A 13816-nucleotide genomic window follows, 5' to 3' on the forward strand; every position below is an offset into this window, starting at 1 on the left:
CTCCCTTCTAGCTGTGATTGCTCTGCCTGTGACCTCCCAGAGCTAATCCAAATGGCTATATAGTTCTAGGGCCTGATCATGCCCCAAAATTTAGACATGCAAAATAGATTCCAGAAGTGTGAAAGGCGATTTCTAAGGGCTTTGGTACAGAGCAAAAGGGTGGGGTCAGTTCAATTCATTCAAGGAAAATGTGTGCGTGCTGCGGCGTACAATTGCCTACGCCCAATTTTTCAGATTTAGGAACTTTTTATCAATGTTAACTATAGATGAAGAGCCCCATGGCACAGAGTGGTAAGCTGCAGTACTGCAGTCCAAGCTCTGCTCACTACCTGAGTTCGATCCCGACGGAAGTTGGGTTTCAGGTAGCTGGCCCAAGGTTGACTCAGCCTTCCATCCTTCCGAGGTGGGTAAAATGAGTACCCAGCTTGCTGGGGGTAAAGGGAAGATGACTGGGGAAGGCACTGGCAAACCACCCCGTAAATAAAAGTCTGTCTAGTAAACGTAGGGATGTGATGTCACCCCATGGGTCAGGAATGACCCGGTGCTTTCACAGGGGACCTTGACCTTTTACCTGCTATAGATGAGAAAAGCCTAGGGCAGGGGTCTCCAACAGGTAGTTCACGGAGCTACCAGTAACACGTGTCATCAATTGGGCTGGGGTTCTTGTAGTGCCAGGACTCAGCTTGGTCCCAAACTCTCCGGGACAGCAGCATTGCGCCAAGCTGCAGATGGGCTGGGTATGAGGTGGGGAAGCCCCCTCTGCGTCTTCAGAAGGCCCATCAACCTCAATACCAGCACACAGGCTTAGCCTTTAAGGGAAATCAATAGTTTAATAGCGCCAAGTCTCCCCACCCCCCCGTTGCTTTTGCTTTCTATGACAGCAGAAACAGACGTCAGGTTTATAACTTAACATAGTCAACAGCACATTGGAGACGGGGTGTGTGTGTGTGTGTTTTACGACAGCCATGCGTAGTTGCTGTCCATCTTCCAACATTATGAGTGCAGATATCCACTGAAACAGATTTTTTGGGGACTGGAATATGCCCCATCTACAGTTTTTAAACATGTTGTATTATAATGCAAATCACCTTGCACTAGTAATCTCTGTAGAGTTTAAATGTTGAACAGCAACACAGCGGCACCAAGTTTCCTCTATTACATTCTTTGGCAAAGGACTCGCTTGCAACACACCAATCCTCCTTTACTACTTGGATCAAGGAAAGTAATGCCACCAGCTGGGTGGGAAGACAACACCACTTTCATACCCACAGGCACCCATGCAGACGACAAAAAGCGACAACTGATCAACCCTAGGATACCGAAGATAACACCACAGCATTTGGCATTTCCAGACATGTGGGGAGGTGGAAAACTCAGATGGAATCTAGGAGGAGAAAGGAGGAGAGGAGAAGAAGAGGAGTTGGTTTTTATATGCCGACTTTCTCCACCACTTAAGGAAGAATCAAACCGGCTCACAATCACCTTCCCTGCCCCTCCCCACAACAGACACCCTGTGAGGTAGGCAGGGCTGAGAGAGCTGTGACTAGCCCAAGGTCACCCAGCCGGCTTCATGTGTAGGAGTGGGGAATCAAACCCAGTTCTCCAGATCAGAGTCCACCACTCCAAACCACTGCTCTTAACCACTGCACCACGCTGGCTCTATTACAGTCAGAGGGCACAATCCATTTAAGCTTTCCTGCACAGCCCTCACTGAAATGGATAAGAAGTCCACACAACATCCTTCCACAGGTAACCAAGTTAACGCAGGGGATACACAAACACAGCCAGAAGTTTGTCCACACAAGGCCGATTGGAAAGAAGTTACACAGGAGCACTGCTATTTGAATGGCACCTATCAAAAGACCTCACACGCACGCGCACACACCCATGCGACTTGTGCCTCACTGTCTGCTGCCAACTCTGCTGCCTGGAGGGGCAGCTGCTTCACTTTGCCCTTGGCCACCTCTGAGTTTGAATACAAGACTGACATGGAATGAAGAAAATGGGAACCATCTCAGGTGCGCCTTTTGTGTGAAATCACCCATCACATTTTTTTTGGCCATCAAGTCACGGCTGACTTATGGCAATGCCTGGTGGGATTTTCAACATAAGAGACATTCAGAGGTGGTTTGCCATTGCCTTCCTCTGCAAAGTCTTCCTTAGTGGTCTCCCATTCAAGTACCAACCCTGCTTAGCTTCCAAAATCTGATGAGATTGTGCTATACTATGCTATTCCATATCCCCATTTGACCAGGCACCAGTCCCTATTTTTAATGCATACACCTGTTGACTCTTTCTTTTCTTTCTTTGCCGTCAAGTCATAACTGACTTATGGCAACCCCCTAGGGTTTTCAAGGCAAGAGATGTTCAGAGGTGGTTTGCCATTGCCTGCCTCCACGTCACGCCCCCTGGTATTCCTCGGAGGTCTCCCATCCAAATACTTGCCAGGGTCGAGGCTGTGCGTGTGTGACTGACCCAAGGTCACCCAGCAACTTTCCATGGTAGTGTGGGGATTCGAACTTGGGTTTTCCAGATCCTAGTCCAACACTTTAACCACTACACCATGCTGGCTCTCATCATATACCATAGCCATTAAAAACCAACCCCTAGCTTTGGCATCCCCATGGCAGAATGCAAAAAAAAAAAAAAAGAAATTCCCCAGCTTCACCCGTACATACACCACAACCAAGACTCTTCAGTTTCACATTGACTTTCCTTTTTATTAACGCCAACTTGTTTTACTTTTTTTCCTTTTGTTTTTCTTTTAAAACAATAGCACAAAAAAAAAAGTGTTTCAGGGAAGCAGTTTGACAGCTAGTTCTCCGATGACCTTCCGAAATAACAGTTAAAGCCACACCAAGTATGAATTTCTTTGTAAAAAGGTATTTTTTTAAAAAAGGGAACTGTAAACGTTTTGTGGGAGTGGTAGTGTCGGGTCTGACGTCTGGTGAGCAGGGACATGCTACTCTGGGTAAGCGACTGATGGCACACAATTTAGAATTTCATCATGCCAGCTAGCACAAGTTTAAGGCTTCTGAATCAAATTACCATCACACATCACCGAAAGGAGAGGCGGGGGGAGGGTGGAAAGCTGCGATCACAAGGAGTCTAGGGCAGTGTTTTGGTTCGAAACAGGGCAAGTTTATCAGACAAACTACAGTGTTATGCATAAAGTAGGCAAACCCTATGGCGGCCCAAGAGGGATGGATCCAGTCACAGTATTGTTATTTGCATGCAATGGGAAGGTACCGTTTAAATAGAGTGCGGAAAGGGCGGCATGAATTCTGCTCTTTTTTAAAAAAATGTGGCTGTGAAAGATGTTCCAGTACGAGTTGTTTTTTTATCATCTCCAAGGAGGACATCAGCAAATGAAATCAAAACAGGGAAGGGGGAGAGGGAAAACACGGATTGTTTTGTTCCCCACACCCCACAAAGAGATCATGAGACAAAGGAACGGAAACAGGGGGGCGGGATTCCTACAAGCCTTCAAATCTGGACCAAGATTAGGGGGGGCTCCCTGAAAAAACCACCCCCAATGCAGCATGATGCGCCAGGTATGCCTCGCCGTCTCCTGTAATCAAACCATTCCACGCAAAGCGTGTGTGCTTTCGCTGTCTGTTAGCGCACTCTCTGATGGGCTCAGAGGCGTCAACCCATTCCTGCCCTCAACTTGCCGTAGAATTCAACTCACTGTAGAAACTTCTGATTTCCTTGCATTTTTTTAATAGAAAAAAAGGAAAAGGGAACGGTAAAGTAGGAAATCATTCGTCAGTAAATGCAAAGGGGACGGGAGGGTGTTAAATATTTTAACCACTGACAAGGCTTAAGGAATTTTCACAGTTTTGTTACGCTCTATTTTATTACTATTATATTTACAGGGTGGTTTGTTTGTTTTTTTGCTGAATTGCTGATAATTTCTTTTTTTCTTTTTAAATAGAATTTAGTTCTGGAGTGTGAGCAGGAACCAGTTAACTACATTCATTGTCCAATTCCCATTGGTGTGAGAAAAGACTCCAATTTTCCTTGGCGTATTATTCAGCTGTCAGGTTAGCAGCTCCTCTTCCTCACACCGAGGCGGTCGGGCCACAGCGGCTGGGATGCCCGGGTAAGGGGTGGGGGGAGAGATGAGGGACGGCCTCACACGGCTGTGGGCGAGGCCTTGCGCTGCAGGAGGTACTGGTGGACGTTTTCAGCATCCCGCTTTAGCCAGGCGGCATTCAAGAGGATGTTTTCGCAGCACTGCTGGATGGTGCGCTCGGCTGACGGAGCTGGGTGGCTCTCAAAGAAAGCCTATATTGGGGGGGGGGAGAGAAAGAACAAAACACAACATCCTTTGGGATCGCATCAGACGACGTTTTAAAACAACTGAACCCTCTCGGTGAGAAATGGAGCCTCCCACAGCTTGCAAAGCAGCTCATCTTTTTTGTGCGTGAGGTCAGGCTTTATCTTCAAGGAGAGCTCCCTGCCCCAGGATGTGGGGATGGCTGCCAACTTGGAAGGCTTTAAGAGGGGAGTGAATATGTTCACAGAGGAGAGGGCTATCCATGGCTGCAAGTCAAAACGGATGCTAGTCATGATGCATACCTGTTCTTTCCAGGATCAGAGGAGCATGCCTATGCTTTGGAACACAGGTGCTTTGGAACACAGGCAGGATAATGCTGCTTCAGTTGTCTTGTTTGGGGGCTTCCTAGAGGCACCTGGTTGGCCACTGTGTGAGCAGACTGCTGGACATGATGGACTTTGGTCTGATTCAGCATGGCCCTTCTTATTTTCTTGTGTTCTGCTGAATTGGTTGTAATAAAGCTGTCTTTGTGCTGGGTCACATGGGTAGGCGACCCCAACAGGTGTTGCAAACAGCAGCATGTAGGGCCATTTTGCCCCACATGTAGTCCAGTCCTTTTCCTACTGCATTTGGGTGTGTGCTTGTGTAGACACAACTCTAACCATTAAGGCAGCCGAAGATGCTTTTAGAAAGCAAGCACTTCAGTTGCAAAAGGATAGCTGATGGACTTCCTCTCCCCACAGTCTGAATTACACTACATCAGGGCCTTGGTTTACATGCTCAGTGGAGCCTCTGTCTGCGTTAAGTCTATAGCAGCTGAAAAAGAGCTTTGTGGCATAAGCTTTCATGAGCCAGAGCCCACTCTGCAAGGTAACATGCATGCCAGACTACCACTGAATACCCTTAAACGCTCATGGTACTCTGCTAATTTAATCCCTCTGCAGCAGAACCTTAAAATACAGGATCTATTTGTATTCTGTCTCTAATCTCAAAAACAAAACAAAAAAAGTAACATTCTTCAATGAAGGAACTTCAAAGGGAGACTGCAGTGTGAAACCACTAAACACATTCATTACGAAGTTGTACACCTCACTCTCTTGGCTGGAATAGGGATATGAATTTCTCACTCACTAATGCAGTGTTTCCCAACCTGTGGGCCCTGACTCAAAAGTGGATCGGGAAGCCTGTAAAAGTGGGTCACAGGCTCTTGCAGAAGCTATTTTATTTACTTAAAACATTTTAATGCCACATTTCCACCTAGTTCAGGGTCTCCAAAGTGCCGGTCAGAACATTCTTTTAAAATGCATATATACGAAACATTAAAAATAATTAATAAAAACACGAACAGAGACACATGAACATGAACCAGGGTTACTTGGGGAACATCTAAGGAAACAGAAAAGTCTTCAACTGCTGGTGGAAGACAGTGATAGAGGGGGACAAACGAATCTCCCTGGGTACGGATTTCTAGCATCTCCATGCTCTGTTATTTAAGTTGCCCACTATACCAAGTAAATTTAGAAATATGGGTCACCATACCAAAAAGGTTAAGAACCACTGAGCTAACAGTAATAACACATGAACACATGAAGCTGCCTTATATTGAATCAAACCCTTGGTCCATTAAAGTCAGCATTGTCGGACCGGCAGCAGCTCTCCAGGGTTTCAGGTGGAGGTCTTTCACATCCTACTCACCTAGTCCCTTTAACTGGAGATGCCGGAGATTGAACCTGGGACCTTCTGCATGCCAAGCAGATGCTCTACCACTGAGCCACAGCACCTCCCTCAACGATCCTAGCAAGACTCAGAACTCCACACCCATTAGAGGTGTTAACTGGCTTAGCTTGATTTTTAAAAGACCATTCCCTAAATATTTGGATTTTATACCATTCCATTGCACCCTAAATACTTTCTGCACCTCAAGGTCCCTTTCATACTTCCTACATAACATGGCTGTATAGTGAGGATCCACTCAGTGCATCCACTAAAGCAAATCCATGAAACTGGTGGCTGTATGCAACTGTTGGTCTTTCAAAAGAAGAGTTGGTTTTTATATGCCGACTTTCTCTACCACTTAAGGAGGAATCAAACCGGCTCACAATCACCTTCCCTGCCCCTCCCCACAACAGACACCCTGTGAGATAGGCAGGGCTGAGAGAGCTGTGACTAGCCCAAGGTCACCCAGCTGGCTTTGTGTGGAGGAGCGGGGAAACCAACTCAGTTCACCAGATTAGCCTCCGCCGCTCACGTGGAGGAGTGGGGAATCAAACCCGGTTCTCCAGATCAGACTACACCGCTCCAAACCACGGCTCTTAACCACTACACCACGATGGCTCAGGGGCCACAAGGCTCCTGTTTATTTGTTACTGTCACAGATACCTAGCTACCTCCCTCTGGAATTCTTATCTGGGCTGTAACCTTGTCAACCAACCACAGCTCCTTGCTTAGGAGTCTGTCCACGAGCTCCAATATGGGATAAAGTCAGTTTACACTGATGAGCGCACTGTGCTTCATTCATCTGGAGAGAGCATAGACTGCCTGGCTGAAAAAATGTGATGAGTTAGGGAAAATCCAGCTCTGGCATATCTTGCTCTGTGACATATCTTGCTCGGCCTTTCCCCCTCGACGGTGATGGTCCAACAACAGGGAGGGGGAAAAAAGAAAGAGGCCATGCGAATTGGAGGTCAGCCAAACAGAACCCCTCCCCCAAGCCAATCCTTACCTTAACTTCCGCGGCCATTTTGTCAATTGCAAAACCATCCACCGACAGCTGAAAAAAAGAAAGCAGAGCGCGTGGTGGCATTAGAAAGGCAGGGTCGACAGCCTCCCGTTCTCAATGGCTAGGATCGTCGCGACTTCTCATGCCCACCTTTATTAGCCTAGATATCAAGAAACCCCCTTGGTAGCGATTGTAGAGCTCTTCCCAGTTGTCTCGGACGAACTTCCAGGCGGCTTTTCTGCCCTGCTTGCTCCCTCCGGCTACTCCGCCAATGACAGACACCGTATCCTGAGGACGTACCTCTTCCTGCAAAAGCAAACAGGAACACTTGCCGTCACTGTGGCAGTTTTGAACCCACAAAGCCTTCCAGGCACAGCCATCCAAGAGGGGCCGTAGCTCAGTGGTATAGCATCTGCTTGGCATGCAGAAGGTCCCAGGTTCAATCCCTGGCATCTCCAGTTAAAGGGACTAGGCAAGTAGGTGATGTGAAAGACCTCTGCCTGAGACCCTGGAAAGCCGCTGCTGGTCCAAGTAGACAATACTTTGATGGACCAAGGGTCTGATTCACTATAAGGCAGCTTCATGTGTTCAATATACGCAACTGCAGCACGACCTCCTCTGACTGAACCATCTAGGGCAGCAGTTTTCAAACTATCCAGCTTCACACATGCCCTTCTGTATCTGACCTGTGTGTGCGTTGCAGAGGATCCTGGGAGGCATACTAGTGCACACCTCTCCTTTCATACCAATACTGATCAAGCCTATTTGGCCTTGCTGTTGCATTGCATGAATGAAATGTGTACTATTAGGATGCAACCCAGGCACCTCTGGGGTTGCACAGTGGCATGGAAGGTGTGCTCATGCCAGTGTGGTGCAGTGGTTAGAGTGCCAAACTAGGACTTGCGAGACCAGAGTTCAAATCCCCTCAGCCATGAAGTTCACTGTGTGGCGTTGGGGGGGGGATCTTGGACCACTCACTCACTCTGTCAACGTAGCCACCCTCACAAGATGGTTGTTAGCAAAATGGAGGCAGGGAGAATTACACAGTCTGCCCTGAGCAAAGCTAGAAACACTCGGATCAACAGAGCTGCGGTTAAATAGGCAACCCTGTGTCAAGTTTCTTCTTCTCCCTTCCTTAAGGGTTTGTGTGTGTGTGTGTGTGTGTGTGTGTGTGTGTGTGTGTGTTAAGTGGCATCAAGTTGCTTCTGACCCATGGCAACCCTATGAATCAATGTCCTCCAAAACATCCTAGCGTTAACAGCCTTGCTCAGGTCTTGCAGACTGAGGGCTGTGGCTTCCTTTATAGAGTCAATCCACCTCATATTGGGTCTGCCTCTTTTTCTGCTGCCTTCTGCTTTTCCTAGCATTATCATCTTTTCCAGTGTCTCTTGTCTTCCTATGGAAATGCAAGATATGTGATCCAGGCCTCAAGCATTCCCCTGTGTGTGTGTGTGTGTGTGTGTGTGTGTGTGTGTGTGTGTGTGTGTGTGTGTAAAGTGCCGTCAAGTTGCAGCCGACCTATGGCGACCCCTTATGGGGTTTTCAAGGCAAGAGACTAACAGAGGTGGTTTGCCTGTGCCTTCCTCTGCATAGCAACCCTGGACTTCCTTGGTGGTCTCCCATCCAAATACTAACCAGGGCTGACCCTGGTTAGCTTCTGAGATCTGACAAGATCAAGCTAGCCTGGGCCATCCAGGTCAGGGCCAAGCATTCCCCTACCTGCCTATAATATGAAGCCAGATCAGGGAAAGAAGTTCTGAGATAACATCGTATCACACATTTCCACAGCTACGCCTTACGCAGGCAGAAAAGAGGAACACCTTCTGGGACTTATATTTTCAACAGGACTGCGTGGTTGCTCTCCCACCTAGTTCTGGCCCCTGTGAAATCCAAGATTAATTTTATACACTGTCCATAGTAAACCTATTCCTGCAGTTTTACTTCAGAAGGTACTTCTGATTTGCAATACTTGCACTGTCGTGCAGTTATTGCTATTCCTCCATGCTTTAGTTCCTGTGTCGGGAAAGAAGTGACTATTTCATGCTCCCCTGCACCAAGTTAAAGGCCTTTGAAAAAGACACTCTACCCTGGGTTTTTTTTCTACTTTAGGAGGACTTAAGGCCTGCGTTTTAGTCACAAGCAACACCATCCCTTTCTTTTGAACACCGTGCAAAAAATACTAACCAAACACCAATGGATCTTCAACATCACAAATCAAATGAGAACCAGGCAGCAGCAAAGAACCACTCAGCAATAATTCCAGTGGGGAGCCAGTGGTAAATAACCAAGGGGAATACACAAACACACACACCCTCCCAGGTATTTTTTAGTGAAACAAGTTTCTAGTGCTCAGGGCTACAAGGATCCACATGTTTATTCGTGTCTACCTTTTAAGTTCGACATTTTCTGTATTCTGATAGGAGATAGATGCCACATATATACCATTTTATATAAATTCTCTCTGATCGATAAACCTATTGTAAACTTTAAACCGTTTGTGAATATAAATTCCCATTTGTCATCATCCAACACGTAGCCAAGCTTCTTATTCCACTTCTCTTAAAGTTTATTTATTGTTGTTCTGCTTTTTTGTAATAAAATGGTGTAAATATTACTCATGGTTAGTTTACAAGGATCCACATGTGACCAGACCGAGAAAATACAAGAGAATTGGATGCAGAGAGGTCTATAGTAAGGAGTTGCTCTACAGCTTCCCACATGAAACTAATTTTATGTAGCTTATATTGCTTTCCCTCTAGCTAAGAGCACAGGGAAGGAGTAGCATGACGAAGCAAGAAGCCCCGATCCCTGCTCTGTTTTTCTTGCAGGCTTTTCAAGTGTCACCAGGCTCTGGCTGTACATTTCTAAGCTTGCATTTGCAGTTGTGAGATTTTCGTATAAAATGAAACCTGCAATTCTTGGGATACTGAAACGGGGCCTCCGCCACCCAGTTCCACACCAGTCCACACGGCAACGAAGCTCCCCTCTGAATACTCACTGAAAGTGCAAAAGTGAGAACTTTCTGTATTAGCTCCGGCTGAGATATGGTGCCAAGCACACGCTCTATTCGGTTCTTCTCTTCCTGCATATCCGCTTGCTTGTGGAGCTGCGGGGAACCAAGCACACAGACAGCGGCGTTAAGCCTCGAGCTTTTGGAGCAGACATCCTCCGCTCTGAGCCACAGCCAAGCTAAGCTGAATGAGAAAGCCGACATGCGGTGCGCCGGGTGAAACCTGCCCAGGCTCTGGGAGCACAGCCAAGGGGTAATCCACACAGGAATATTTGCCACTTGATTTCGTGTGTGTGTGTGGAGGGGGTCAATCGGAGGCCACACTTCCGAGTGAACTGCTGGTTTCACTTGGCAGAAACGGAGCCACTAGGTGGCAGCAGAGCTCCACACAGCAGGCCAGACAGCAACGCTTCCAGATCACCTACTGTTGAGATGCAATTTTTCCTTGCTTCTTTTGAATTGTATCCATAATCAGGCCCCTAAGGGTACCCCAGCAGCGACACTGGCACACTTCCCCAAGGCAAAGAATATACCCCCCCCCCCCAAAAAAAGACAGGACAAGCTTCTTGGAATGATCCAGGAGAAGGAGAAATAAACTCTGAATCATATTAACAGGAGCCCTGCTGGATCAGAACTGTGGTCCATCTAATCTAGCATCCTGTCTCAGACAACAGACAACTAGCTGTCCTGAGGTTGCTCTCTAGCACTCCTGTTCATAGAATCACAGAGTTGGAAGGGTCATCTAGTCCAACCCCCTGCACAATGCAGGAAACTCAAAACTACCTCCCCAACACATCCCCAGTGACCCCTACTCCACACCCAGAAGATGGCCAAGGTGCCCTCCCTCTCATGATCTGCCTAAGGTCATAGACTCAGCATTGCTGACAGATGGCCATCTAGCCTCTGCTTAAAAACCTCCAGGAAAGGAGAGCTCACCACCTCCCGAGAAAGCCTGTTCCACTGAGGAACCGCTCTAATGGTTAGAAAATTCTTCCTAATGTCTAGATGGAAACTCTTGACTTAATTTCAACCCTCTAGTCATCATGGCTAGTAGCCATTGATGAATTTCTCCTTCATGAAACTGTCCAATCCCCCTTTTAAAGCAATTGATACATGTGGCCATCATTACATCCACAGGCAACAAATGCCACAATTTAATTAGGAGGAGGAGGAAGAGGAAGAAGAGTTGGTTTTTATATGCCCATTTTCTCTACCTTTTAAGGAGAATCAAACCGGCTTACAATCGCCTTCCCTTCCTCTCCTCACAACAGACACCCTGTGAGGTAGGTGGGGCTGAGTTTGGAGAGAACTGTGACTAGCCCAAGGTCACCCAGCAGGCTTCATGTGGACGAGTGGGGAATCAAACCCGATTCTCCAGATTAGAGTCCACCGCTCTTAACCATTACACCACTCTGGCTCTCTTCCTTTTGTATGTCTTGAACCTGTAGTCCCCAAGTGGTAGTATCGTGGGGGAGAGAGAGAGAAAAAAAGTTCTCCCTGTCTACTGTTTTTGCCCCAAGTACAATTCATAAACCAAACTGCCTTCCCTGTAAATTAATGAGGTAGCAGCTTGAGCTTTTTCAGTTTAAAAATTAGAATAGATAAGAAGGGCACATGAGAGATTTTAAAAGCTGAGTTTTGTGGCAAATGTAAATTGGAAAAAGCCCAACTACAAAAAAATTGTGTTATCCTGAAATGCACAGTGTTCATTGCCCCAGGATGTTGTAACGGCTGCCTGCATAAATGAGAATATGCTGAAATGGCTGTCAATACTGCTATGGGTACAAATTCTGTGGGGTGGGACAGAACCTCAATAAAAGTCTGCTTGAACCACATCTCTTTGTAGTGGGAAGTTTAAAGAGAAGCTAGACTAGAGGTGTCCAACATAAAGCCCGGGGGCCGGATCCAGCCCCCTGAGAACTCTCATCCAGCCCACAAGCCAGCCGCCCCCACTCTCAATCTGGGCTGGCGGCATGGCCCGGACAAGTGACATTTATGTCATATCCGGCCCTCGTAACAATGGAGTTCGACATCCCTGATCTAGACTTTTCACACCACTAGCTCTTGCGCTCTCTCTCTCAACACTGTGTATGATTGCAGACTTTATTTAACTAAAGTACAAATATTAAAAACTGACCAAATCTCATCAGAATTACTTCAGTGATATGGAAACCCAGGACTAAAGCTGAACCTTTTAAAATCCCAGCATGGTGTAGTGGTTAAGAGAGATGGACTTGGATCTGGAGAACAGGGTTTGATTCCCCGCTATTCCACATGAGCGGCGGATGCTAATCTGGTGAACCTGGTTGATTTCCCCACTCCTCCACATGAAGCCAGCTGGGGGACCTTGGGCTCGTCACAGCTCTCTTAGAACTCTCTCAGCCCCACCTACCTCACAGGGTGTCTGTTGTGGGGGGGGGGAGAAAGGTGATTGTAAGCTGATTTGATTCTCCCTTAAGTGGCAGAGAAAGTCGGCATATAAAAACCAACTCCTCTTCTAAATTGGAGAGCCTTTTTTTTTGGCTGCCAAGTCACAGCTGACTTATGGTGACTCCTGTAGGGTTCTCGAGGCAAGAGACATTCTGAGGTGGTTTGCCGTTGCCTGCCTCTGTGCAGCAACGTCAGTCTCCCATCCAAGTATTGGCCAGGGCCGACCCTGCTTAGCTTCCGAGATCTGATGAGATCGGGCCAGCTTGGGGTCATCCAGGTCAGGCTGGAAAGGCTTAATGACCTGGAATTAAGACAAACCAAAGAAGCCAGTCTCCCTGCAGACTGGCCACTGTTGCCCATGTGGGATGGAGCCAAACAGATCCATGATGCCCTCAGTGTGCCACACAGGCAAAACAGGAACAGCCTCCTCACTCATTAGCACATCACCCTTGCATATCCATTCTGTTTATGCATAGAATACTTCCTCCCTGTGTTTTTACATGCACAGAAACACAAACAGCACACTCACCTTTAGCATAGTGTCTAAGGTGGTACTGTCGCCGTGCTTCAAAACAGTTACATATACCTGGAAAGGAAACGGTGCTGGTTTTAAAAATGAAGAACGTTTGCCTAAAACCCCATTTCCAGCACCACACGAATGAACATTCAAGTCTAAATGTCTCTGGGCTTCAATTTGCAACACCTGCACCTTGTGCAGCGACATTTTTCTCCAATCTTGGCCAAAGGGACGGTAAAACCTTGGGAAATACAAGAATTCCCTTCACAGCTTTAGCATATTTTTACTGGTATATTTTAAAGTTTGAGAAAGTGCAAAATTCACTCTTCGTTGGGCTGAAGAATGGAAGAAAACTGCTCAGGAGAGCATGAACAAGCAAGGTTACACAGCACTGTATAAAATACAGGCTATTATTATTATTAAGAGCCCCGTGGCGCAGAGTGGTAAAGCTGCAGTACTGCAGTCAAAAGCTCTGCTCACGACCTGAGTTCGATCCCGACAGAAGTCGGTTTCAGGTAGCCGGCTCAAGGTTGACTCAGCCTTCCATCCTTCCGAGGTCGGTGAAACTTCAGGTTGTGACGTCACCCCATGGGTCAGGAATGACCCAGTGCTTGCACAGGGGACCTTTACCTTTATTTTTATCATTATCATCATTATGATGATGATGATGATGATTTGTATCCCGGCCAAGGCCAGGCTCAGGGCAGGTATGTAAAATCTGCTGCATATAAAATCAATGGATGTACACTTCATGCATCTGAAGAAGTGAGCTCTGACTCGCATGGAAGCTTATGCTGAAATAAACATTTGTTAGCCTTTAAGGTAATTACTATTTGACTTGAGTGTAATTAGGCTAGA

At 46.9% G+C, this 13816-nt stretch overlaps 1 protein-coding gene across 1 annotated transcript in view; it reads right to left on the reverse strand.

Annotated features, from left to right (window-relative positions):
- Window positions 1–3840: 3840 nt before the first annotated feature.
- The window catches only part of NPEPPS (aminopeptidase puromycin sensitive), a 109766-nt gene continuing 99790 nt past the window's right edge, over window positions 3841–13816 (reverse strand). Inside the window, exons 19-23 of the mRNA XM_056863851.1 lie at window positions 12971–13027; window positions 10000–10107; window positions 7152–7307; window positions 7005–7052; window positions 3841–4290 (exon numbers count right to left, since the gene is read on the reverse strand). Coding sequence (XP_056719829.1) covers window positions 4138–4290; window positions 7005–7052; window positions 7152–7307; window positions 10000–10107; window positions 12971–13027 — 522 coding nt within the window. The 3' untranslated portion in view covers window positions 3841–4137. The remainder of the gene's footprint in view (window positions 4291–7004; window positions 7053–7151; window positions 7308–9999; window positions 10108–12970; window positions 13028–13816) is intronic.

This window comes from Euleptes europaea, chromosome 18 (assembly GCF_029931775.1).
Source record: "Euleptes europaea isolate rEulEur1 chromosome 18, rEulEur1.hap1, whole genome shotgun sequence".
Lineage (NCBI taxonomy): Eukaryota > Metazoa > Chordata > Lepidosauria > Squamata > Sphaerodactylidae > Euleptes > Euleptes europaea.